This window comes from Mytilus californianus, unplaced genomic scaffold, assembly GCF_021869535.1.
Source record: "Mytilus californianus isolate M0D057914Y unplaced genomic scaffold, xbMytCali1.0.p SCAF_3, whole genome shotgun sequence".
In the NCBI taxonomy this organism is placed as follows: domain Eukaryota; kingdom Metazoa; phylum Mollusca; class Bivalvia; order Mytilida; family Mytilidae; genus Mytilus; species Mytilus californianus.
This window is the reverse complement of record NW_026262679.1, coordinates 53,151,885-53,176,492: the sequence shown is the minus strand read 5'-3', so window position 1 is coordinate 53,176,492 and position 24,608 is coordinate 53,151,885. Positions and strand designations below refer to the sequence as shown.

Genomic DNA, 24,608 nt, shown 5'->3' with positions numbered 1-24,608 from the left:
ACAAATCATTTTTATTTGATAATAAGTGTGTCATTTGCAGTTTTGGTTTTTGTGGCAGTATTATCAGCAGCTATTATTTTTAGACACAGATGGAAACTGCGTTACTTATTTTAAACTGCTAAATTAAAATACACCTCTCACAGGAACATGGAAGAAAATTTGAATATGTTTACGATGCATTTATTTCTTATTCTGAAAATGATCGTAAATTTGTCATAGAAGAATGCATCAAAAATCTTGAAGAAAATGGAGATATGAAATTATGCATACATCAGCGAGATTTCTTACCTGGAGAAGAGATTACACAAAATATCATCAGTGCTATTCAAAACAGCCGAAAAACTATATGCATAATAAGCCGATCTTTTCTTGATTCTTATTACTGTATGTTTGAATTCAACATGGCAGGAATGGAAAGTATTCATTCAAGGAATGGAAAAAATGTGTTATTTCTTGTTTTTTATGAGAGGTTGCTACCAGAGGAGTTACCACTAGTATTATATGAACTAATACAGATACAGTCGTACATAGAATACCCCAATGATGCGCTTGGCAATGTCATTTTCTGGGACAAAATTAAAGATGCTATACATGCATAATTATACAAAAATATTTTTGTACATGAGCAATGACGTTTTAGAACATCCATTTTATAAATTTTGATAATATTATTTATCTATACTGTTTTACCTGAAATCAAAATAATGAATCACACATTTTTGTCTTTTGTTCTTCAATTGCAATGATAAATGTAAGCAACAATTTATTAATTCACAGTATCATTCTGGAAAAACATCTGGATTCGTTTGCAAAAGTATGAATTATTCGAAATACTAAGGATTTTCTTATCCCAGGCATCGATTAACTTAGCCGTATTTGGCACAACTTTTTGGAATTTTGGGTCCTCAATGCTCTTCAACTTTATACTTGTTTGGCTTTCTACTATTTTGATCTGAGCGTCACTGATGAGTCTTATGTAGACGAAACGCGCGTCTGGCGTATCAAATTATAAGCCTGGTACCTTTGATAACTATTTAAATGACTTTCCTTTAATTTAAAAAGCAGTTTTTATAAAATTGTTAAAGTTGGTTGACACATCTATAGTTCTGCTGCAAAAATTCAGGCCAATAAAAAAGAATATGTGTGTTTGCCCTAACCCTACATACCCAGAAAATAGCTGCCTACTTAAAATCTTTTATTGTCCTGATGTGAAAAAGTTTTTTTTTAATCAGATAGGCATGAAGACTAAAAAACATATGACACTTCAGTTTCTCTTTGCTGAAAAAAACGCCTTCCCAGCTACCCACTGTCTCTACCTTTGGGTAGGGTTTGGGCAAACTAAAATATTTTTAAGTGTGACCTCAGGAATACTTCATTTACTGTGTATGAATATTTTTTCTTGTAAATTAAAAGCTGAAACAATATAACAAAGTCAAATAGACACTACAGTTCCGGTAGATTTAGCATTAAACGTGGAACTGGCTTTTTTCTATTTAACAGGGATATCAACGAGATCTTGTGCATTCTAGTAACACATGGTATATTGGATGTTGGAAAGAAATTAATATTTGCATAATCTAATAAACTTATTTAGTTGTAATTTTTGCCAAAATTTGGTTAATATTATGAAATCTTTTAATTATATGACTTTGACAGGATTGATGTCAACTTTGAACATTTCTCAGCAAGCTTTTTGCCTCTAATTATGTACCTGTCCCAGGCCAGGAGCATGTAGTCCAGTGGCTATAGTTAGTTGCTGTCTGTCACAAATTGTTTTTAGTTTACTGTTTAATAAGCTTATATAAGATCCTTAGTTTCTCTTTAAAAAAATTGTTTCAGATTTTCTTCTCCCTTGGACAGCTAGCTATACACAATGGATTTTAATCACTGTTGAAAGACATAAATTGACATGTGATTGTTCATATCCTTGTCCTTTGATGAATAGGTCATATTGGAAACAATACGGCATCTTCTTATCATTATATACATGTATGTATCAGACTTGTTGTATTCAGGGAATGTGTACCATAGTTTAATAAAGATCAGGATGAAAAGGCATATTTTATTACACATTTTTGGTAAACTTTTTCGCAACAAACATCATAACAAAAAGATTACTAGGGATATTGTGCAATGATTACCCCTGACTTATTAGACATTTATGAAAACTCATTTGCTCAGTAGGTTTAATAAAAATTTAAAGTATCATCACACAGGAAAGGATAACCCATCGAATGTAAACAAAGGCTTACACTGTACACTCAACATTATAAAGCTACAGACAAAATATTAAATCAATCGTTACTACAGAATCTGACCTGTCAGCGGAAAACTTTTAAACCCAAGATGTACTGTGCTCTTTTGCTCACTAACTATACCCCCTCTCATTTTTTAATATCTTTTTGCAGTAAATATAATATTTTTTTTCTGGAATTAAAACAGTTACATGATTTCCTGTTAAACAGGATATTTTTCAATATACCAATATATAAAATGACATGATTTAAATTGTTTTATACATTGTATGTGTAAGTATTGCTGTAATTGTGCATCATATCAGACAGACAGGTATGAAATCTAATTATTATCATAAACCATTTTTTGAGTCCATAATTTTTAAAACAGTTGTAAAATAATATGAATAAAGTGGTATGGGGTATATATTCAATAAAACAGCAACCAACAACATAAATAATCAAAAGACATTTACAAGTCAACATAAACAGTCATTAAAAAAAAACCAAGTCTTTAAAATTGTTGAAAATCTTTACTATTTCACTGCATGTAATTGATTGAGGATGCATGTATACTGAACCATAACTGATCATTCCTTTTCATTGAAGTCAAGTAAACTTTGACCGAAATTTTCATTGTGCAATGTGTGTTGCAACATTTCAAACTATCAGCCAACAGGAAGTGGCCACACCGCAGATGTTTAAGTTGCTGACAACAAACAACTCATCATTAATAAGCTGCATACCATATATAAAATCCTTTCCTCCATTTCGATAAAGATGTACAATGTTGCCACTGGCCTTAAAGCATCCAACAATCAATCTTTGTAAAAAAAAAATAAACTATCAACAAACAGGAAATGGCTGCACAGCAAATGTAAAAATTTGCTCTGACACCATAACTGTTCATTATTTATAACATTTACAGTACCAATTTTTCTGACCCAGATGCCCTTTTCAACAGTAAATGTCTCATCAGTGATGCTCGAGTTTTAAGCTGTGGACCAAATATAAAATCATTCCCTTCAATAGGAGCCAGGAAAACTTTGACAAACGTTATCTACCCAAGGTCTTTTGGGATGGACTGATGAAAGGAATCAAGCAATCTCTTGAGCTTCAGTAACACAAGTAAAATTACAAGAATGTCATTAAAATAAGCTGTATTCTTTTCTTACAACTTTTAAACTTTCTCTCCCATCCTCTATAAATTAGACAAATGCTTCCAAATACATTTATTCGTTTGATCTTTCTAATTACTAGTACAGGGTAGTGCTAGTTTATATAATTCAATTATTTTTCTTCCAGATAGTGAATATACAGTAAAACTGTGAAGCTGAAAATTATGGAAGCAGACATATATACCAAGCTGATACTGATGCTGTTTAGCAGTAACTTTCTAGATATTAATACTGCTTTACTGTGGAACCCTCAAGTGGGATTCCCCTGCACAAAATTCTACAAGAAAGGAGAACTAAATTTCGATTGTTCATCCACAGCTCAGTATTTTGTTCCAGATATACCACCCAACACAGTTTATCTAGAATTACAATATAACTACATAACCCTAATATCAGACAATACTTTCGAAAACATGACTAATCTAAAAGTACTGGACCTTTCTTTCAACACGCTTAAGTTAGTGAATGACCAAACATTCAATGGACTTGGAAACCTGAAGCATCTAAAATTGAGCAATAACTTGTTAACTGGTGGAATGCCAAATAAAACCTTTCAATATATGACCCGTCTTACTGATCTGGATCTATCGTTCAATACATTGGAAAGAATAAATTTACAAACATTTGTAGGACTTCAAAACCTGCAGAATCTTCAGTTGAATAACAACAATCTTCAATATAACATATCTAGCATTCCAACAGGAAGTTTTAAACCTTTAAAATCACTTACAAGACTTTCTATTCATCACAACAATGTATTGGGGTCCCTATTTACTGATTATAGTATAGTTTTTCCAGATATAACAATTTCTGATTTAACAATGCTAGAAATTTTAGAACTGGACATTCATTCTGGTTCTGGTGCAAAAAAAGTAATTTTTGGGAAAGGTTTCTCTTTTCTTGAAAACCTATACATGCTCAATATTAATAACTGTAATGATTTTATTCTAAAAAGTGACACATTCAAGTACACACCACATTTAACACATGTATATATTAACTGTTGTTCTTTAATATCATTCATTCGAGGACATGAAGTATTTTCTAAATTGATGAAGCTGAAAATATTACAACTAAATGTTTCATCAGATCATTGTGCTGATGGGATGATGTTGAGTGAAGATAACCTGCTTGGTTTAATTAAAGGTTTGTCAAACACAAGCATTGAAATACTGAAATTTAGTTATCTTTCAGATTTAGTCGACTTAGACTCTCTTTCAGTCATAATAAATAAAATAAGTGTTTCATTGAATAAAGCACCTATTCAAGAACTGCATTTTACCAAAAATTTCAACATACAGATTCCTATGGATATACACGTACCTGTACAAGTGCCACCCACCCTTAGACGTCTTGATCTTAGTGATAATACTTTGGAAGCATTAAAACTTAACATTAAACAAGTTGCATTCTTAAATTTAGAAAATAACAGACTTGGAAATTATCTGGCAGAAAATAGCCTAATGATACAAAACAGCAAACTGCAGTATATAAGTCTGTCAAACAATTCTATTTACAAACTTCACACTACAATCTTCATAGGACAAAAGTACCTCAGAGTTATTGATTTAACATTTAATTTTCTGACAGATAGTAACTTTGACATGAGTTCTCTGGTGAATTTAGAGATTTTAAATCTAGAAAAAAATAAAATAAAATATTTGAGTGACCAATCAATAAAGGAGCTCGACAAAGTTTTTAAGAACAACGGAAATGCTAAAATTGACCTTAGTAATAACCCTCTTCAGTGTAGCTGTTTTACGTTTCCATTTTTGAATTGGATGAGACTTAGTCATAAACATTTTATCAATTTCACGCAGTTCAGATGCGAGTATGAAAATGGAAATTTGTCGATGCCGAATTCATTTGAAGACGTAATACTTAATCTACAGAGAGATTGTACGAATCATTTTTATTTGATAAGTGTGTCATTTACTGTTTTGGCTTTTATAGCAGTATTATCAGCAGCAATTATTTACAGACACAGATGGAAACTGCGTTACTTATTTTACACAGCAAAATTAAAGTATACCTCTCACAGGAACATGGATGAAAATTTGAATGAATATGTTTACGATGCATTTATATCTTATTCTGAAAATGATCAAAAATTTGTCATAAGAGAATGCATCAAACATCTTGAGGAAAATGGAAATATGAAATTATGCATACATCAGCGAGATTTCATACCTGGAGAAGAGATAACACAAAATATCATCAGTGGTATTCAAAACAGCCGGAAAACTATATGCATAATTAGCCGATCTTTTCTTGAGTCTTATTACTGTATGTTTGAATTCAACATGGCAAGAATGGAAAGTATTCATTCAAGGAATGGAAAAAATGTGTTATTTCTCGTATTTTATGAGAAGTTGCTTCCAGAAGAGTTACCACTAGTCTTATATGAATTAATACAGAAACAGTCATACATTGAATATCCCAATGATGAGCATGGCAATGTCATTTTCTGGGACAAAATTAAAGATGCTATACATGCATAATAGTATAGAATAGATTTGTCAACATGAGAAATGAGTTGAAATACGTCAGGAAGTTTAATGTTTGTTCATCCAAAAAGGGTACTTTAATGTAAAAGCCATGTTTCATTTTCATTTTATTTTTATCTTTTGAATTTGATTTAGGTATTGGCATATACTGTATTTAAACTTGTCTTTTGTTGAAAACCTTATGTTGACCTCTTGATGTATTTTTGGTTTATTTTTATAATTGTGTTGCTGTTAATACGACATACTCTTCTCATTTAATCACAAATTACATTGGTATTAGGTACAGGAATAAGGAAATATAAATAACAATTAAACAATCGAAGCAAAAAAGGTTTATTAGAAAATAACAAGTTTTAGATAAATTCAATATTAACAGTAATGATTGTCCTTTTTCTGGAATTTGATATTTCAATTTCACATGGGAAAATCAAAACAGAAATTTATGACAATAGGGGAGATTTTTCATTTCATATTGCTAATTATCCTTTTTGGGACAGTGAAGTTTCTTCTTCCACTGTTTATGATGTGAATACTTTTCAATTCATTTTCTATGCTTGTGTCTGAAGTTACACTTAAGGTTTCAATTTGCGTTTTCTTTGTATAACTGGTAAATCATTAAATCTGGGATTGCATTCACATAAATAGCTAAATTCTTTCATAGATATAAAGATCTGGTTTTGGGGTATGACTGTACCTGTACAATTCTTAAAACAAGATATCTCATCTTAACTTTTAAGGTAATGATGTTTATAAAGCCTGTATATACAGATTTGATCCATGTAAAATAAAAAAATAATAAAAAGTAATACTTACCATCCGTTGTTGTTTATGTCAATTGTTTTGAACTAATTATTTATAAAATTTATTTAGGATAGAAGTTTTCATGTCAAAATTATACCTTTTTAAACCAGTGACTCATATTATAATAAGTCATTATTTTGTTTGCATTTCATGACATAGACAACAACTAACTGGAGTTGGATGGTAAGTATTACTTTTTATTTCACTGCACTCACTTCAAACTAACAACCTTTCACTGAAGCAATACGTTAAAATATTTTACCAGCACAAATTTGAACGACCAAAAAGAGAACTGGCAAAATATAAGTCAACTTTGCCCAAACAGGAAATATACCAACATAATAGTGAATGATCACCAAAAATACAAATAAAAACCATAAAAGCTTAAAGTTGACATGGTAACCAGGTACGCGAGGTCAACTTTGCCCAAAGAAAAACTGAACTGCTACAAAGAATGGCAGTCAAATACACTATAGTTCAGGTGGATTTTGCTTTCTTCACTCTCAACATGGGCAGGTGGAAATGGAAAATATTTGACAAATTGGAACAACCAAAAAGAGAAAAGCTAAAATAAATAGTTAAGTTTGCCAAAAAATATACCAACTGAATAGTGAATGAAGTTTTGTAGAGCCAAAAAAACAAGATAAAATGTTGAAACCTAAAAGTTGACGTGGTAATCAGGTAGGGTCAACTTTGCCCAAAGAAAAACAGAAATGCTCCACAAAAAGGCAAAAAAAAAAAAGAATCATTCTTGCATTGAACTTCACTTCAACAGTTTAAATTCATATACTCAAAACAATTCATATATCCATATACTATAGTTTTTTTGTATAAAAGAACTTAATATGTCCTCAAACTCATATTCCTGTTTTTATGATATATTTTTAACACCAGTATTCTATTTGATGTAGTTCTAATTTATTCAATTTAAATATTTTTGTTTCAAAATTCCAATAGAGAACATATTACATTATTATTGTTACATATACTACAATAATATAAATATTTTGATTTTGTTTAATTAAAGAGACAAATGCGAAATTATTGTTCTGATATCCTCCTCTTTAAATTTATTTAAAAAAAGGGATGTCAACTAGTTATTGTGTATTCAAGTTACACTTGAAATAATGGATGTTGGACAAGGAAATAATATTTTTTGCCATCTAAAGTGTTTTAGTTGTAACTTTGCCAAAATTTTATTTGGTTCATATTTATATTAATGAAATTTAAATTATATGACTTTGACATGTGTAATATTTGTAGATTAGCACTTGGTAGTAGCAAATTTAAATGAAAGGATATTTCAATTTATTTTTCACTATTATTATTAAAAGTGACCGTTAAATTGTTTTTTTGTATTTCAATGATACATACTATTGCATATATATAAATGTGTTTGATCCAAACTTATCAAATCAAAATCCTCTACCGGTTTGCTGGTGAAACAAAGAAAACACTAGTTTCTATCATGCAAAATACGCAAATACAACCCGAAAATTTAATAATCTGGTTGTCTGTATATTCATATTGTAAAATATCAGCTGCTCGACACAATATGAAGCCTTTTTGAACTCGTTCGCTACGCTCACTCGATAAAAAGCTTCACATTGTGACTCGCAGTTGATATTTTACGATATCAATATGCAGACAACCTGATAATCGGTACATATCATTCTTTAATACAGAATCTGATCTGTCAGTGGAAGACTTATAAAAACACGATTTGCTGTGATCATTTGCTCACAAACTATGAGGGTCTAACTGGACCCGGTGTGGTCTTCATTTCTGTATTCTTTAATTTTTAGGCCATTTTTCTCTACTCTTTATATTTGAGCACCCCATTTTTCTCTATTCTGTATTATTTAGGCCCACTATTCTCCAGTTTTTGACAATTAATTTCGTAAACCCCATCCTGACCCTCAACCATACCCCCTTTCAATGTTTTTGGTTCCTTTATGCAGTAAATAATGTGATTTAATAGATGAATATATATCTATTAAACCATATTATTTTTGGGTGCAGGATTATCTCGCTGTGTTGAAGACCCATAGGTGGCCTTAGGCTGTTTTCTGCTCTTTGGTCAGGTTGTTGTCTCTTTGACACATTCCCCATTTCCATTCTCAATTTAACACATGTAAATAAATTTAAGTGCGGTATGCTTATGAATTTTCTGATCTATTTTAGTCTCTTGTTTTACAAATTAGTAGGGTATTTAATAGATTGAAAAGATTTAAGTTTATTGAAGGCTGGGCGGTGACCACTCGAGTTGCACACAATTTATTAAGATGTCCGATTCAGAACTAGCCCTCAACGTTAGAGAATTAATCGAGACTCCTGACAAGTCAATATCGGCATTACGTTCTGCTGCAGAATCAACGAAAAGAAAAGGTAATTCAGAACAAGACATGTCACCAGAAGTTTCAAATGCAGATTTGTTTTTCCCTGATGACAACGTTTTTCAATGATAAACTTTCAGGCATAGAGAAGAATTTTTCAGAAACTACAGAGACATTAGAAAGCACAGAACACCTTTAAATTTAAGGGGAATCAGGTACAATTTGAACTTAATTGTGATATCCAAGATAATATTAGTACTGCAATTACTACATTGAGAAGAATCTACCCAAAAAGGCAGTCCGGGTACTAGAAGATGCGTCTGTTCAGCTCAAGAAGAGAAATAAATTAATCAGAATTGCAGATAAGTCCGAGGGCGGTTGGAGAACTGTTAATGAATACCTTCCAGATGAAGTGGCCAGCGACTCGGAAGATGAGAAAAGAATACGCGCAGCGGACAACAGGGCAGTCAAAAAGATCAAAGCAGAGAAAACAAATAAACGTAGCAGCAGAAAGCGTCAAGCAGAAGCATCTGGTTCAGCAACTCAAATGGCACATAATGGTACAGGTGGTTCTGATGCTACATTTCGCCTGCAGCCCTTTTCGAGGGGGCTTGGCCGCCAGCGGTCAAACTTTTGGCCACCAGAATAGCTTTAAGACCTCAGACATCTGCTACAACTATGGTACGCGAAGGGCACTGGTCAAGAGACTGCAGAAAGGTAAAGGCAAGGACAGGACCTCCCAGAGGATCTTCTTCTTAAAGATCAAAACAGTGACATTTTCAAGGTACAAGATTTTGATATTTTTCAAACATTTTATGAATATGAAAATTGTATTTCTGATATTTATGTAAATGTATATTGTAAAAAGCTATTAACTTTTGGAAACAAATTAATGCTTCAGATTTCATTTTGAATGTTATTATAGACGGTTATAAAATTCTGTTGCTTAAAGAGCCTGAAGAAATATTTTTACTAAATAATAAATCAGCATTAGATAATAGTGAATTTGTTTCAACAGCTATTTTAGATTTAATGAAAGGTGGCTTGATACGTGAAGTATCGAGTAGACCTCATGTGGTTAATCCTTTGACCGTCGCGACTGCGAAAAATAAACACAGGTTAATTTTAGATTTACGACACGTAAACAAAAATGTAGTCCATAACAAGATTAAATTCGAAGATTGGAAAGTAGTTGAACAGTATTTATCTTCGAATTGTTTCGGTTTTGTTTTTTATAAGAAATCAGGATACTATCATATTGATATATTTCATGAGCCTCAGAAATACTTAGGTTTCTCCTGGAAATAAGGAGGTGTAACAAAGTTTTTTGTTTACTGTACTTCCTCTTGGTTTGAAATCTAGTGGATATATCTTTACTAAAGTCGTCCAACCTTTGGTAAAACATTGGCGAAAGAAAGGAATCAAAGCCGTTGTTTATTTAGATGACGGATTCGGTTTAGCCGAGAATGAAAACACATGTAAAATGCACTCTGATTTAATAAAGTCAGATCTTATATTATCGGGGTTTGTACCAAACAGAGATAAATGTCACTGGACAAAAACACAAAAATTAGAGTGGTTAGGTTTTATTTGGAATTTAGACATATGTAAACTCAATATACCAGAGAGAAAAAAGAATGATTTAATTGAATTAGTCAATATTTTCCTTTACAGTTCCTGTAAAGTGAAAGTAAGATTGTTAGCAAAAGCAGCTGGTAAGATTATTTCTTTTACGCCTGCTTTAGGGCACAGTACACAGATCATGTCTACAGGTTTGTTTACATTCATAAATTTAAGACAAGATTGGGATCAATCTATTAATATAAATCATTGTATCACTTGTATCAGAGATTTGATATTTTGGAGAGATAATATTTGTAAGTTAGAAACAGTTTCTTTGTTAGGACTGGATTCTGAATTTTACATATTTACAGATGTAAGCAATACAGCGGCCGCTGGTTATATTGATAATCTTGAACAGATTATGCACAAATCTTGGTCTGATGACAAGAAATTGAAAAGTTCCACTTGGAGGGAAGTCAAAGCTATAGAGTTGTCTCTATTAAGTTTTACACGTTTATTAACAAATTGCACTGTTTCGTTTCATACAGATAATCAAAACGCTGTAACAATAGTTCACAAGGGTAGTAAAGTACCAGAATTACAGTCTTAAGCTTTATCGATCTATGATTGTTGTGGCAAAAATAATATAACTATTTTTGTCAACTGGATTCCAAGGGAACATAATGAATAAGCTGATATGTTAAGTAGAATTGTCGATATTGACGACTGGCGTATTTCAGATGAATTTTTCACATTCTTGAATGATTTATGGGGTCCATTTTCAGTAGATAGGTTTGCTAGCTTTGAAAATACGAAATTACCAAAGTTTAATTCTTTATATTGGAACCAAGGTTCTTTATGCGTCGACGCTTTCACGTGAGACTGGTATGGTGAGAACAACTGGCTAGTACCTCCAGTAACTCAAGCTAGCAGGGTTATAAATCATTTAGTTAAAATGCAAAGCCAAAGGAACTTTGGTAGTTCCATATTGGTCTTCATCGCCATTTTGGCCGTTGATTTTTGACACTGGTCTAAAATATAGAAAGAACATAAATGATGTGCTTCAGTTTAATGAACCAGAGAGAACTATTGAATCTGGAAATAATTTAAACTCTGTATTTGTAAGAGGAGATTTTAAAGGAACCAATTATTAGCTGTTATGTTAGACGCTTCATATTATTAATATTTAGTTTTTATTTACAGAATTGTTTTTACTATATGAATATTGATGTAATGTGCGTGTTGGCAGTCACTGGACGTTTTTGTCGATCACTGGACGTTATTCTCTTTGTCACTGGACTAAATCTTTTAGTATGGTCACTGGACCTGATAGATATGCATTGATTCAGGTAAATATGTTATGTATAATAGTAAAATTTTTATGAAAGATTATTATTACTGTATATCTACTTTTAGAACATTTTTTCGACTGGATTCTGGTCACAGTTCAGTTCTGTTAAGCACACAGAACTCCGTCTACTTTACTCTAATCTAAATGTAACTGTCTTAGATTCGAGGGTCAAGACGACGGTAACAAAATATATTGGAGGTTTCAAACGTTTTCTAAAGTGGACACAAAAATACAAAGAGATAACTTCAGTACCTCCGTGTAATAAACTTTATGTGGGTTTATACTTGCAACATTTGATTGAGTCATCTAAAGGTTTTAATTCAGTAGATACAGCATTTTATAGCATAAAATGGGCTCGTAGTATTGCCGGCTTAACTGATCCATGAGAGTCTGAATTAGTCAAGAAGATACTAGAAGGTGCTAAGAGATTACTAATAAGAGAAAACGATTATCCGTCTCTAAGAATTTAGGTTTATAGCATGTACACGTTCTGCTTTCTTTGTACGTCGAAATGGTCACTGTGCCTGTTAGTATCAGAAATAGTCTTGTCTTATTCATATAGATATATACAATATGAGTCAGTTTAGAACAGAAATGAGGGGTAGAGTTGTACAAGAAAATTACAGCAAGTTAAGCACATAAATATGTTATGTTAGTTTGAACATCGTGAACTGAGAACATAATTATAGATTATTGATGGTTTTTCAAACGAGAGGGTGTTTCTCAACTACAATCTCATAGAAGGGCAACAGACAATTGATAATGACTGTTTATCGATAGTTTGCCTATGGCATTTTTGATGTTTACTTTAACAATGTCACGTACGTCCTTAGTTTCTGACAATAATTAGCAAGTAGCATGATATGAAAAATTTTCTCACAAAAAAGATCAAAGGAAAAAAACACAAAATAGCCATAAACGTGCACAACATTTTAAACATATCAATTTTTGGCAAGGAGAAAGTAGAACATTCAAAGAACCAAAAAACATTTAACATAGTATAGCATATCGAGATGAAGCTTGGTGCCATATACATGATATATTAAATATTAATTTTCAGGAAGAATAACATCCAAGGAACTAACGGGGTATGACATAACCATATGAAGATGATAACTGCTGAGAAAAACTGTGACAGAAATGTGTTAAGGGGTAAATTCAGTAAATAAATATACGTCATCAGGGACCGCCCATTTGGGGGAGAGCTTTCTGTACAAAACTGAAGTCCTGTGCTCTTCTGATTGGTAGATAATGTTTGTAATAAATATTTTTTGATAGATGGATCAAAACTAGAGTTAAAAAAAATTAAAAAATGAATGCTGAATGTACTAAATTTTTTTACTACAGGGTTGAAAAGTAATGGGGGTCAGTAAAGGAATTAAGTGCGAATCTACAGTGTTTGTAAACAAGGCCATGTGAATGCCCAAAAATGCCGCATGACCCTATGTTTTTATTGTTGCAAAATATAGGGCTACATTTGTACTTTCATGAATGATATATGAAAGCTCCCAATTTCTAAAGGTAAATCAGGTATAAATTTAATTCAAGACATAGATTAGCATTAAAGTCAATGGGAGATTTTTTACTGAATTTACCCCTATAGGAAAATATGCACTCTGTCACTGTACTTGTTCAAGGCCACACAACAATCACAAAACTCATTTCCTGTAAATATTAATGCACTGGAAGCCTCTTGGAACCAGTTAAAGTTGTTTTTATACAAATTTCTATGTTTAACCGCGGCTATCCAGGATGCTCTGAGTGTACTGTGGGAGGAAGCATGGGGATATATGGTAAAAAATCAGTTTTGTGTCCAGATTGAAAGAAACAATAGAAATTACACTTGAGAGTTATGATATTATTAAAAGGCATAAATATTCTCCCCATTTTAAATCACATTTTGCACATATTTCTCCTAATAATGTGTAAAATCATATGGAAAATCAGAATTACCTCCCTTTGACATAGTGTATTTTTTTAAGCTGTGTTCCCCATGTTAAGTTGTAGATCATGTTGTAAATAAGCACTTTTCAAGTATTTTAACACTCGAATAATCTGACCGTATGAAGATATTCATTTATTTTTACATAATTCATTGCGTTTCTTTAAGTAAAAAAAACTACTAGACAACTTTTCATGATTATATACCCTTCATCTATAAAACTAGTGTTGAAATGTTTGTAATTGGATTGCTATGTTAAATAATTGCTTTTTAATATTCTAAATTGTTACTTTTATGTTCCAAATGCAAAGTTTGGTCATAGCCAGTCTTATTTTTTTCATATTTGGCACTTTTTTCTACTTCAGTTTTGTCGGCCTAGTTTTGGCGAAGAAACCATCCTGATGTTGGGGTAACAGGAATTTCTGCAGAGTGGTTGTCAATGACATTTTGTGAAATTTACAAGTAATTAAAACACAGATTTAGTAAAATGAAACATAATTGTTGTTTTTTATGGTATGAAACTGCTTAAAAAACCTTTGAAAAGTCTTTTTGTGGTCTTTTTCAGGGTATTTAATTAAAATCTTCCATATAAGGCAAAATTTAACTAAGAGTACATCAAGACTTTAGTTCCTAGATGTACTTGCAAAACTGATCAAAGCAAACACAGAAAACAATTCATATTTATTAAGCATAGTATTTTACACCATTCTTTTAAAAACAGTCAATGTGCAACTTTATATACCAAATATACATTGGCCGCAGTATGGGCTGTAGTATAAATTTTCCTCCCGCTTTACAAGTTCAGCCTTTATGAATGTTGTATTGAAACTGGAACTTGAAAATTGGATACATTACATGATTAATACAACAAAAATAGGAAAAGAAGTTAAAAAGTCCCTTATAGGGGTAAATTCAGTAAATAAATATACGTCATCAGGGACCGCCCATTTGGGGGAGAGCTTTCTGTACAAAACTGAAGTCCTGTGCTCTTCTGATTGGTAGATAATGTTTGTAATAAATATTTTTTGATAGATGGATCAAAACTAGAGTTAAAAAAAATTAAAAAATGAATGCTGAATGTACTAAATTTTTTTACTACAGGGTTGAAAAGTAATGGGGGTCAGTAAAGGAATTAAGTGCGAATCTACAGTGTTTGTAAACAAGGCCATGTGAATGCCCAAAAATGCCGCATGACCCTATGTTTTTATTGTTGCAAAATATAGGGCTACATTTGTACTTTCATGAATGATATATGAAAGCTCCCAATTTCTAAAGGTAAATCAGGTATAAATTTAATTCAAGACATAGATTAGCATTAAAGTCAATGGGAGATTTTTTACTGAATTTACCCCTTAAGGAATGAGGTAAACCAGTATATCGCTGTACATTAGAGAAGGGGGATAACTATTGGTCATAAGAATTACTTGTATGTCTTATTGCTTAATGAGGTACCCTCTATTTATTTCAGACAGATGGACGAATGGGGTGGCGGATCCATGGACAGCACCAAACAGTTACCATACATGTTCTCTCCTCTGATGACAAAAGTAAAAAGATACTAAAATATTTACCATAACAGTTCTTATCAATAACAGTATTCATATAAAGGCATGATTTCTTTTGTTAACTTCTTTGCAATCACTATAAACACATCAAATTACTGATATCAATATGAAAATTGGGTCAAAACATTCCATCTCAATAAGTTTAAAGTCTTACTCATAAATTCTTGACTTTTAGAAAACATAATGGCAAGACACATCTAATTGTGAATGTATTCTTTCCTTATATAGTTCAATGATTTCCTTTCAAACAGGATATTTTCCACTTAAAAGATACAAAATAAAGTCCTTTCACTTGTATTGATGATTGTACATTGTATATGAAGTATTGCTGTAATCCTGCATCATATGACGAACAGGTATGAAATTCAAATAATTTATTTTTTGCATATTTGTAGCTATGATATACTTTCATGCCCCCATTCAATGAACCAGTATTTGCAATAGATATCAGAAATGTTTTACATCACAATTGTTAACAATTTTTTTTCAGAATGATCCTTTATTGATTTCTCAAATTGTTTGCATGGTTATCTGCCTTTCTGTTGTTTATAATACTGGTACCTGAGCTTTTTTTTTCTAAGCTGGTTTTAATTGTACATACTTCGATGTATCTTTTATTATTCCAGTTATCAAGATTAAAAGAGGCTTTAGTGCTCAAAAAGAGTGTACACACTGAAATGTCTCACCTGCTTTACTCACCATGACTGAATTTATGTTGAAAGTCTGTTATATGAAGTTTTCTATACAAGTATTATGTAAACTTAACATTATCATTGATTCATGTAAATGAGGTACAAGGTCTGATGAATGCTGCCAGACAGACCATATCATGTCATGTCACACTTGACCTAAGAATTTGTGACACTTGAACTTTTGACGTCATTCAACAATCCCTTTTCTTTTGTGGCACCAGCTTCTTTCTATTGAGACATGCACATTTTACATAAATCATTTTGTTGTGTAGTAATTGCGGACAACTATAGTTGACCTATTGCTTAAAGTACCCAAGAAAGACATAGCCATGAAAACTTAAATATTAACCAAGGAACAACGACAATGAGTTTAATGTCAGATGAACCCTGCCAAACAAACCAACCATGGAAAAAAGACAAAGGTCACAAGAAACCTGTGTGACAGACATGTGCACCTTACAATCATTCCATACAAGAAAAACAGCTGATATATTGCTTATAATACCTAAGAAACAGACCAAACCACAAAAACTTAATATTGACCAATTAACCATGGTAATGAGATCAAGGTCATTAAATTGAATGAAAATAGAAATAAAAGGAGGTGTGGGGTATATGTCAATGAGACAGCAACCATAGACACAAATAATCATAAACCCTGCCACATTCTTTTTGTACCTGTCCCAAGTCAGGAGCCTGTAGTTAGGTGGCAACATAAACCCAATACATACTTTTAGCTATATTTTCTTAGCAATCATATCACATCTCCTTACTTTTATCTAGAAGTCAATATATAAAATTAAAAAAAATTAAAGTCTAAAAATCGAGACTATAGGGGGGATCTAGTGATCATGTAAAACCCAACCACTGAGATATCATGATTATGTTTAGTGGTCCAAAGCACTCCATTAAAATTTCAATAATTTCAACAATTATTATCTGGAAACCACATTTTAAATTTTTTTTCCAATAATCAAGTACTGTCAATTCAGTAATTTTTTTATTACTGCAAAATTAGCAATGGGATAGGTTTCTCAATAATAAAAACTTCCATTTTGAATTATGCAATCATTATTTGAATGCAGCACATTCTTAAATTGCAATAATTAATCTTTTTTATTTGTGTCCATTCTTCAACAATCACAATAATAAATGCCCACACAATTTTCTGAATTTACAGTACCATAAATCTGTAACAGTAAAGTAAAAACAACAAAAAAGGGAAATAAACCGAACTTTAGTGGTCCAAAATATTCAATTCAAATTTTAATTCATTTAAAAAGACGGTTCTCTTTTTATCATGTGGAAACCAAAAACATAATTTTCCCAATGATCCAGTACCATAACTCTGGAAGGGTGAAAGTTAAAACAACAAATATTGAACTTAACCTAATTTTTAGTTTTCCAAAACCTTCCATTAAAATTTTCAAAATGCAGTCCTCTATCATCTGGAAACCAAAAAAAATTTAAGTGTTCTAAAACATTCTATCAAAATTTCAAATAGCTGTTCTCTCTTTGTCATCTGGAAACAAAAATTAGAATTTTTCAACAATCAAGTTCCATAACTCTGGAACAGAAAAAGTAAAAACAACAAAAATTTAATTTATTTGGTCTTTAGTGGTCCAAAACATCCCATTAATATTTTCAATTAATTTCAATTCAGTACTCTATTTATTATCTGGAAACCAAAGTTAAACTTTTTTCCAAAAACCAAGTGCCATAACTCTAAACCAGAAATAGTAAAAAGATAAAAATAGAACTTAACCTGTCTTCAGTGGTCTAAATCATTCCATTAAAAAAGATGATAAATTTCAAAAAGCAGTCCTCAATTTTGTCATCTGGAAACCCCAAAAATTAGAATTTTTCCAACAATCAAGTACCATAACTCTAGAACAATAAAAGTACAAAAGATGAAAATCAAACCAAAACCTATCTTCAGTGGTTAAAACATTCCATTTGAATTTCATTTAATTTCAAAAAGCAGTTCTCTGTTTATCATCTGGAAACTAAAAGTGTGATGAACGGACAGATGGATGGACGGACATGAGGATTGATATATACCTTTGTCCGGTAGGTGTAAAAAAAATGTTTATAAAGTTATTTAGATTGTAAGACAAAACAGACAAAAATGTACTTTAATGAATCTGTATACCTTTGTAATGTTTTTTTTTCTCATTTCTATAAAAATCTTTCCTATCCTATAAGTTTAAAATTTCTATCACGACAAAAAAAGTTTCAAATATGTTTGTAATTTTAACTTTTTAAATAGTGTATAAACTATTATCACAGAGATATGTCTCGCCTTTTTGTAATTTTGATAATGCAAATGTTGAAATTAAAATAGCAATACTTTAACATGTAAGTTATGCAAATATTCAAAGTCGATGAACCATGACTGAAGGTACATGGCTAAACAATCTCCATGGAATGAGATGTGCCAATGCTAATACAACTGCATACCAAATACCATTGACTTATTATAAGTCATTCCCTTTAAACAAACCTAAACACAAACATTAACTTGTAAACTATGTAAAAGTTTCAAAGTCAATGAACCATGATCAGGGGTGGGGCTATATAATCTCCTTGGAAACGATACTTGCAAATGCCAATAAATTTGCATACCAAATATCATTGACTTAACATTAGCAGTTCATCTTAAACTGACCTAATCACAAACAAATACATGTAAACTAAGCAAAAGTTTCAAAGTAAATAGACCATGACTGAGGGAGCGGGGCCAAATATTCTCCATGGAAATGAGATGTGCTAATGCTTATACAACTGAACACCAATTAACATTGGCCTACCACTAATGGTTCCCCTTGAACTGACCTAATCACAAACTAATACATGTTAACTTAGCAAAATTTTCAAAGTCTATAGACCATAACTAAGGGGGCGGAGCCAAATTATCTCCATGGAAATGAGATATGCCAATGCTTATACAACTGCATACCAAATATCATCGACCTACCACTAGTGGTTCCCCATAAATTGACCTAATCACAAACTAATACATGTAAACTATGAAAAGTTTCAAAGTCAATAGACCTTGACTGAGGGGGCGGGGCCAAATGATCTCAATGGTAATGAGATGTGCCAATGCTAATACAACTGCATACCAAATATCCTTGACCTACCACTAGTGGTTCACCATGAACTAGTCCTAATCACAAACTAATACATTGTTGACGCCGTGACGCCGACGTCGGCTGGAAACAGCATACCTATGTCTCGCTCTTTTCCGTCAAGGCGAGACAAAAATTACCCAAGCTGGACCTTGCACTACACATGATATGGTTCAAACAAATTTCAAGATCCTCAAAGTCAGCATGGAAAATAATAATTAAAATTATTTATGCTGTTCTTAGATCACTTTAATTGTGACACCAGATGAGAACTGTTAATCATTTACATGATTTACAGAAAAATAATTGAAGGTTATTTCATCAATAAGTCAAAACATGAAGTTTGCTAAAACTATGGACTTAATTATTTTCGTGTATTGAGGAAACATTATATTTTCGTGGATACTTAATTTCTTGGTTTGGTAATGTCTGCATACAATCATATATAAAATTTGAACTTTGTTGAAGATTTAAAATCGTGGTTCACCATTACCCACGAAATCCACTAAAATTTGTATCCAACGAAAGAATGGGGAATCCACAAAAAGTGAAAATATCTTTGAAATATGACTATTAATAACTTACAATAAATATTTTGGATCTTGTCAGATAGCCCAAAATAAGACATTGCATTTTTGCTTGGGGTCCTTGGATCGCAATAATAAATGCACACAATAATTTCTCAAATAACAGTATATGATTCAATGATATTTTTTTTCCAGATAAGTAACATTACAGAAACTGCCAAGCTGAAAATTATGGATGCAGTCATATATACCAAGTTGATACTGATTCTGTTTAGCAGCAATTTTCTGGATATTAACAATGCCACACCTAGAAACTTTCAATTGGAATTCCCCTGTTCAACGTTCTACAAGAAAGGAGAACTTAAAATTGATTGTTCTCATAAAAATCTGAGATACATTCCTGATTTACCATCGAACACAGTCTATCTAAATTTAAAACATAACCTCATAATCCAAATACCAAACAATACTTTTGAACACATGACTGATCTAAAGGTACTAGACCTACCATTCAACAAGCTACAGTCAATGAATGACTAGACATTCAATGGACTTGGAAACCTGAAGCATCTTAAATTGAACAAGAACAAGTTGACAGGTGAAATGCTAAATAAAAGCTTCAAATATATGACCTGTCTTACCCATCTGGATCTATCATTCAATATGTTACAGAGAATAAATGAGCAGACATTTATTGGACTTCAAAACCTGCAAAATCTTCAGCTGAATAATAATATACTTTATTATAGTATACTGAACTTTCCACCAGGAAGTTTTAAACCTTTGGAATCGGTCACAAGGCTTTCTTTTCAAAACAACAATTTTATGCCAAAAATATTTCTTAGTCGAACTACTGTTTTTCCAGATAAAACAATTTCTGATTTAACAATGCTAGAAATTTTAGAACTGGACAGTAATACAGGTTTTGGTGATAAAGCAATTTTTGGGAAAGGGTTCTCCTCACTTAAAAATCTTTATTTACTCAATGCTTATTACTGTGAAACGTTTATTCTAGAAAGTGACACGTTCCAGTACACACCAAATTTAACACATGTATACTTCAACCATTGTTCGCTTAAAGTATACAGAAAACATGATGAATTTTCAAAATTAATGAAGCTGAAAGTATTACAACTAAATGGATGGTATTCATATAGTCCAGATATACATGAAGATGAGAGACTGCTTGCTTTAATTTCTGGTTTGTCAAATACAACCATTGAAATACTGAAAATGCATTATCTTTTCAATTCATTTTACTCAGTCTCTCTTTCAAACATAATGAATAATATAAGTGTTGAATTGAACAAAGCACCTATTCAAGATCTGCATTTTACAAATAATTCAAACGTACAGTTTAATGAAAGGGACATGCCTGTAAAAGTGCAACCTAGCCTTAGAACTCTTAATCTAGGTGATAATTCTTTGAACGCATTAAAACTTAACATCAAACAAGTCACATTCTTACATTTAGAAAATAACAGACTTGGAAATTATCTGGCAAATAATAGCCTCTGGATACAAGAGAATAAACTGGAATATATAAGTCTGTCGAACAACTCTATTTACAAACTTCACACTACAATCTTCGAAGGACAAAAGTACCTCAGAGTTATTGATTTAAGATTTAATTTTCTGAAAGATATTAATTTTGATATGACTTCTCTTGTGAATTTAGAGATTTTGAATGTCAAAAACAATAAAATAAAATTTTTGAGTGACCAATCAATAAAGGAGCTAGACAAAGTTTTTAAGAACAATGTCAATGCAAGGATTGACCTCAGTAATAACCCTCTTCAGTGTAGCTGTTTTACATTTCCATTTTTGAACTGGATGAGGCTTGGTCATAAGCATTTTACCAATTTTATGCAGTTCAGATCTTCATTTGAAAATGGAACTTTTTCAATTCCTAATTCATTTGAAGATGTAATACTTAATCTACAGAGAGATTGTACGAATCAATTTTATTTGATAATAAGTGTGTCATTTACTGTTTTGGCTTTTAAAGCAGTATTATCAGCAGCAATTATTTACAGACACAGATGGAAACTGTGTTACTTATTTTACACAGCAAAATTAAAGTATACATCTCACAGGAACATGGAAGAAAATTTGAATGAATATGTTTACGATGCTTTTATTTCTTATTCTGAAAATGATTGTAAATTTGTTATAGGAGAATGCATCAAAAATCTTGAAGAAAATGAAAATATGAAATTATGCATACATCAGAGAGATTTCATACCAGGAGAAGAGATAACACAAAATATCATCAGTGCTATTCAAAACAGCCAGAAAACTATATGCATAATTAGCCGATCTTTTCTTGAGTCTTATTACTGTATGTTTGAATTCAACATGGCAAGAATGGAAAGTATTCATTCAAGGAATGGAAAAAATGTGTTATTTCTCGTATTTTATGAGAAGTTGCTACCAGAGGAGTTGCCTCTGGTATTATATGAACTAATACAGAAACAGTCGTACATTGAATACCCCAATGATGAGCATGGCAATGTCATTTTTTGGGACAAGGTTAAAGATGCTATACATGCATAATTCTTCAGATTTATGCTCTTATAATATACTAGATAATGGAGTGTGTGTCCGAGCGATCTCTTTGACATATTCCCCATTTCCATTCTCAATTTTATAATTGTAAAATATATTTTTGAGAAGAAAAATGTGTACGTTTTAGTTCGTAACATATTGTATAGATATTGTCATCGAGTTTTGTTGAAACCACTTTGTTGACCACTGGATGTATTTTTTTATTTTTATAATTGGGTTGCTGTCAGTAATATGTATATCCTTGTTTGCACCATATTCATAAATACACTTTACATTTATCTTAAGTACAAGAATAAGGAAAAATTTAATGCAATTAAAAAACATACAAGGCAAAGTGATGAAAATGAAACATCTTAAATAGGGATATCAGAAAATAACCATTAAGGCTATTGGAAAAAAATCCCTACAGAATGTTTTTATATATGAGCTGAGAACTTTCTTACCAATGAATTTTTCTGTTATATAGTCTGTCAAACCAATGTACTTTTATGCTTCCACAATTTTACCTGTGACTTTGTAGTGTTTGATATGATTGTATGGGGAAGGTTAAAAACTCTTTTTAACTACACTAACTCAATCACCAGTATGTGGGGACAGTGCCTGCGGTGAGCCAATAACTTCATCAGTGTTTGTTGTTGTCTATCAAAGAATATTGTGAACGTGTCAGATCTTTTGTAGTATGTCAAAATTCAATTACACTTTTGACAGACTCTGCATGAATAACATGAAAAAGCACCATTTTTTGACAACCTTGTGGTGACCACTTGATTTCTAGTTTTAGATTGATCTAAATTAGTAAACTTATCCCTCATATTCACCTTTCTTTATACGATTAACACTTATGCAATGATAAAACGGGATATGGGTTTCGCAAAAATGAAAATTCACATTTTAATTTTGATAGCATTATTTGTATACAGCATGTAACCTGAAATCATTATAATGAATCACACATTTTTATCTTTTGTTCAACAATTGCGATGATAAATGCATGCCAAAATTTCTGAATTTACAGTTATTCTGGTAAAACACACTAATTCAAATGACATCACCTATTATTTAAATAGCTGTTGGTAATTTTTATAAAATTGTAAAAGATGGTTGACACATGTAAGGTTTCTATTGCAAAACTCAGCGATACTTAATTTACAGTGTATAAAATCTTTATTTTCTTGTAAATTAAAAGCCAAAGTTTACAGAGTCAAATACACTACAGTTCAGGTGGATTTTACTTTCTCCACCTGCCCACGGTGGGAAGCCCACTAAAATTAAATCTAAAATTTTGTAAAAACATTGAATACAATAGCTTTTCTAATTTTTTCAAAAAGAAATGGCAAGTCCACTCTGAAGGATTGGCACTGGGGACATCTAGAATTGTGCCCACTCTCAACATGGGCAGGTGGAAATGGAAAATATGTGGAGCACAAATTAGAAGACCAAAAGGAGAATAGCCAAAATATTAAGTCAACTTTGCCCAAAGAGGAAATATACCAACCTAAAAACCTTTTTACCACAAGTATTGTATTTGATGTAGTTCTGCATGATCCATTCAAAAATAAATGTTGTTATTCTTTTATTAAAAAGACAAATGTGACATTGTTGTTCTGATTACCTCCTCTTGAAATGTATTAGAAAAACATGGATGTCAACTATTCCTTGTGTTTTCGAGTATCACTTAAATTTATTAATAATAGCTGTTGGACATGGAAATAATATTTGCTTAATCCAACTTATTTTTTAAAATTACAACTGTCAAAATTTCATTTAGTTTATATTTATGAAATCATTAATTTATACAACTTTAACATGTGTTAAATCTGAAGATTACAACTTGTAATAGCAATTTTAAATGAAAGGATATTTCATTTTATGCTTATCAATTTTTGTCACTATTATCATTATTAGTGACCATTTATTTGTTTTCTTTATTTCAACGAGAGAAACCACTGCATAAATACATGTGCATAACTAAAAAAAGTGGGATAAATGTCAATGAGACAGCATTACCAAACGACACAAAGAACCAAAATATCTAGTTGATGTCAACATACTGTCTTCAACAAAACAGGTACCTTTACAGTAAGGCAAGTGCTAAATCACCCTGGGTATACTTTGAAGTATGGAACAACTGTAATAGTTGTTTTACTTGTGTTTCTCAAATCAAATGAATATATTTCCCAGGGAGCATTAAGCCTCTTATTATGTACCTGTCC

General features: G+C 31.6%; 3 protein-coding genes across 3 annotated transcripts in view; 2 read left to right on the top strand and 1 right to left on the bottom strand.

The window, feature by feature from the left end:
• The window catches only part of LOC127734866 (DNA-directed DNA/RNA polymerase mu-like), a 66,721-nt gene that overhangs the window by 19,802 nt on the left and 22,311 nt on the right, over nucleotides 1–24,608 (bottom strand). The gene's annotated exons all lie outside the window — the stretch shown is intronic.
• Nucleotides 2,538–6,704, top strand: LOC127734862 (toll-like receptor 4). The gene is made up of 2 exons (XM_052244907.1): nucleotides 2,538–2,568; nucleotides 3,540–6,704. The coding sequence occupies exon 2, from the start codon at nucleotides 3,577–3,579 to the stop codon at nucleotides 5,911–5,913; it is 2,337 nt and encodes a 778-aa protein (XP_052100867.1). The 5' UTR covers nucleotides 2,538–2,568; nucleotides 3,540–3,576; the 3' UTR covers nucleotides 5,914–6,704.
• On the top strand, nucleotides 15,790–23,989 carry LOC127734863 (toll-like receptor 4). The gene is made up of 2 exons (XM_052244908.1): nucleotides 15,790–15,833; nucleotides 20,023–23,989. The coding sequence occupies exon 2, from the start codon at nucleotides 20,431–20,433 to the stop codon at nucleotides 22,381–22,383; it is 1,953 nt and encodes a 650-aa protein (XP_052100868.1). The 5' UTR covers nucleotides 15,790–15,833; nucleotides 20,023–20,430; the 3' UTR covers nucleotides 22,384–23,989.

What these genes read in the sequence shown, in the direction of transcription:
- LOC127734863 (XM_052244908.1), top strand. Translation starts at nt 20,431, where the DNA reads ATGCTAAATAAAAGCTTCAAATATATGACCTGTCTTACCCATCTGGAT.
- LOC127734862 (XM_052244907.1), top strand. Translation starts at nt 3,577, where the DNA reads ATGGAAGCAGACATATATACCAAGCTGATACTGATGCTGTTTAGCAGT.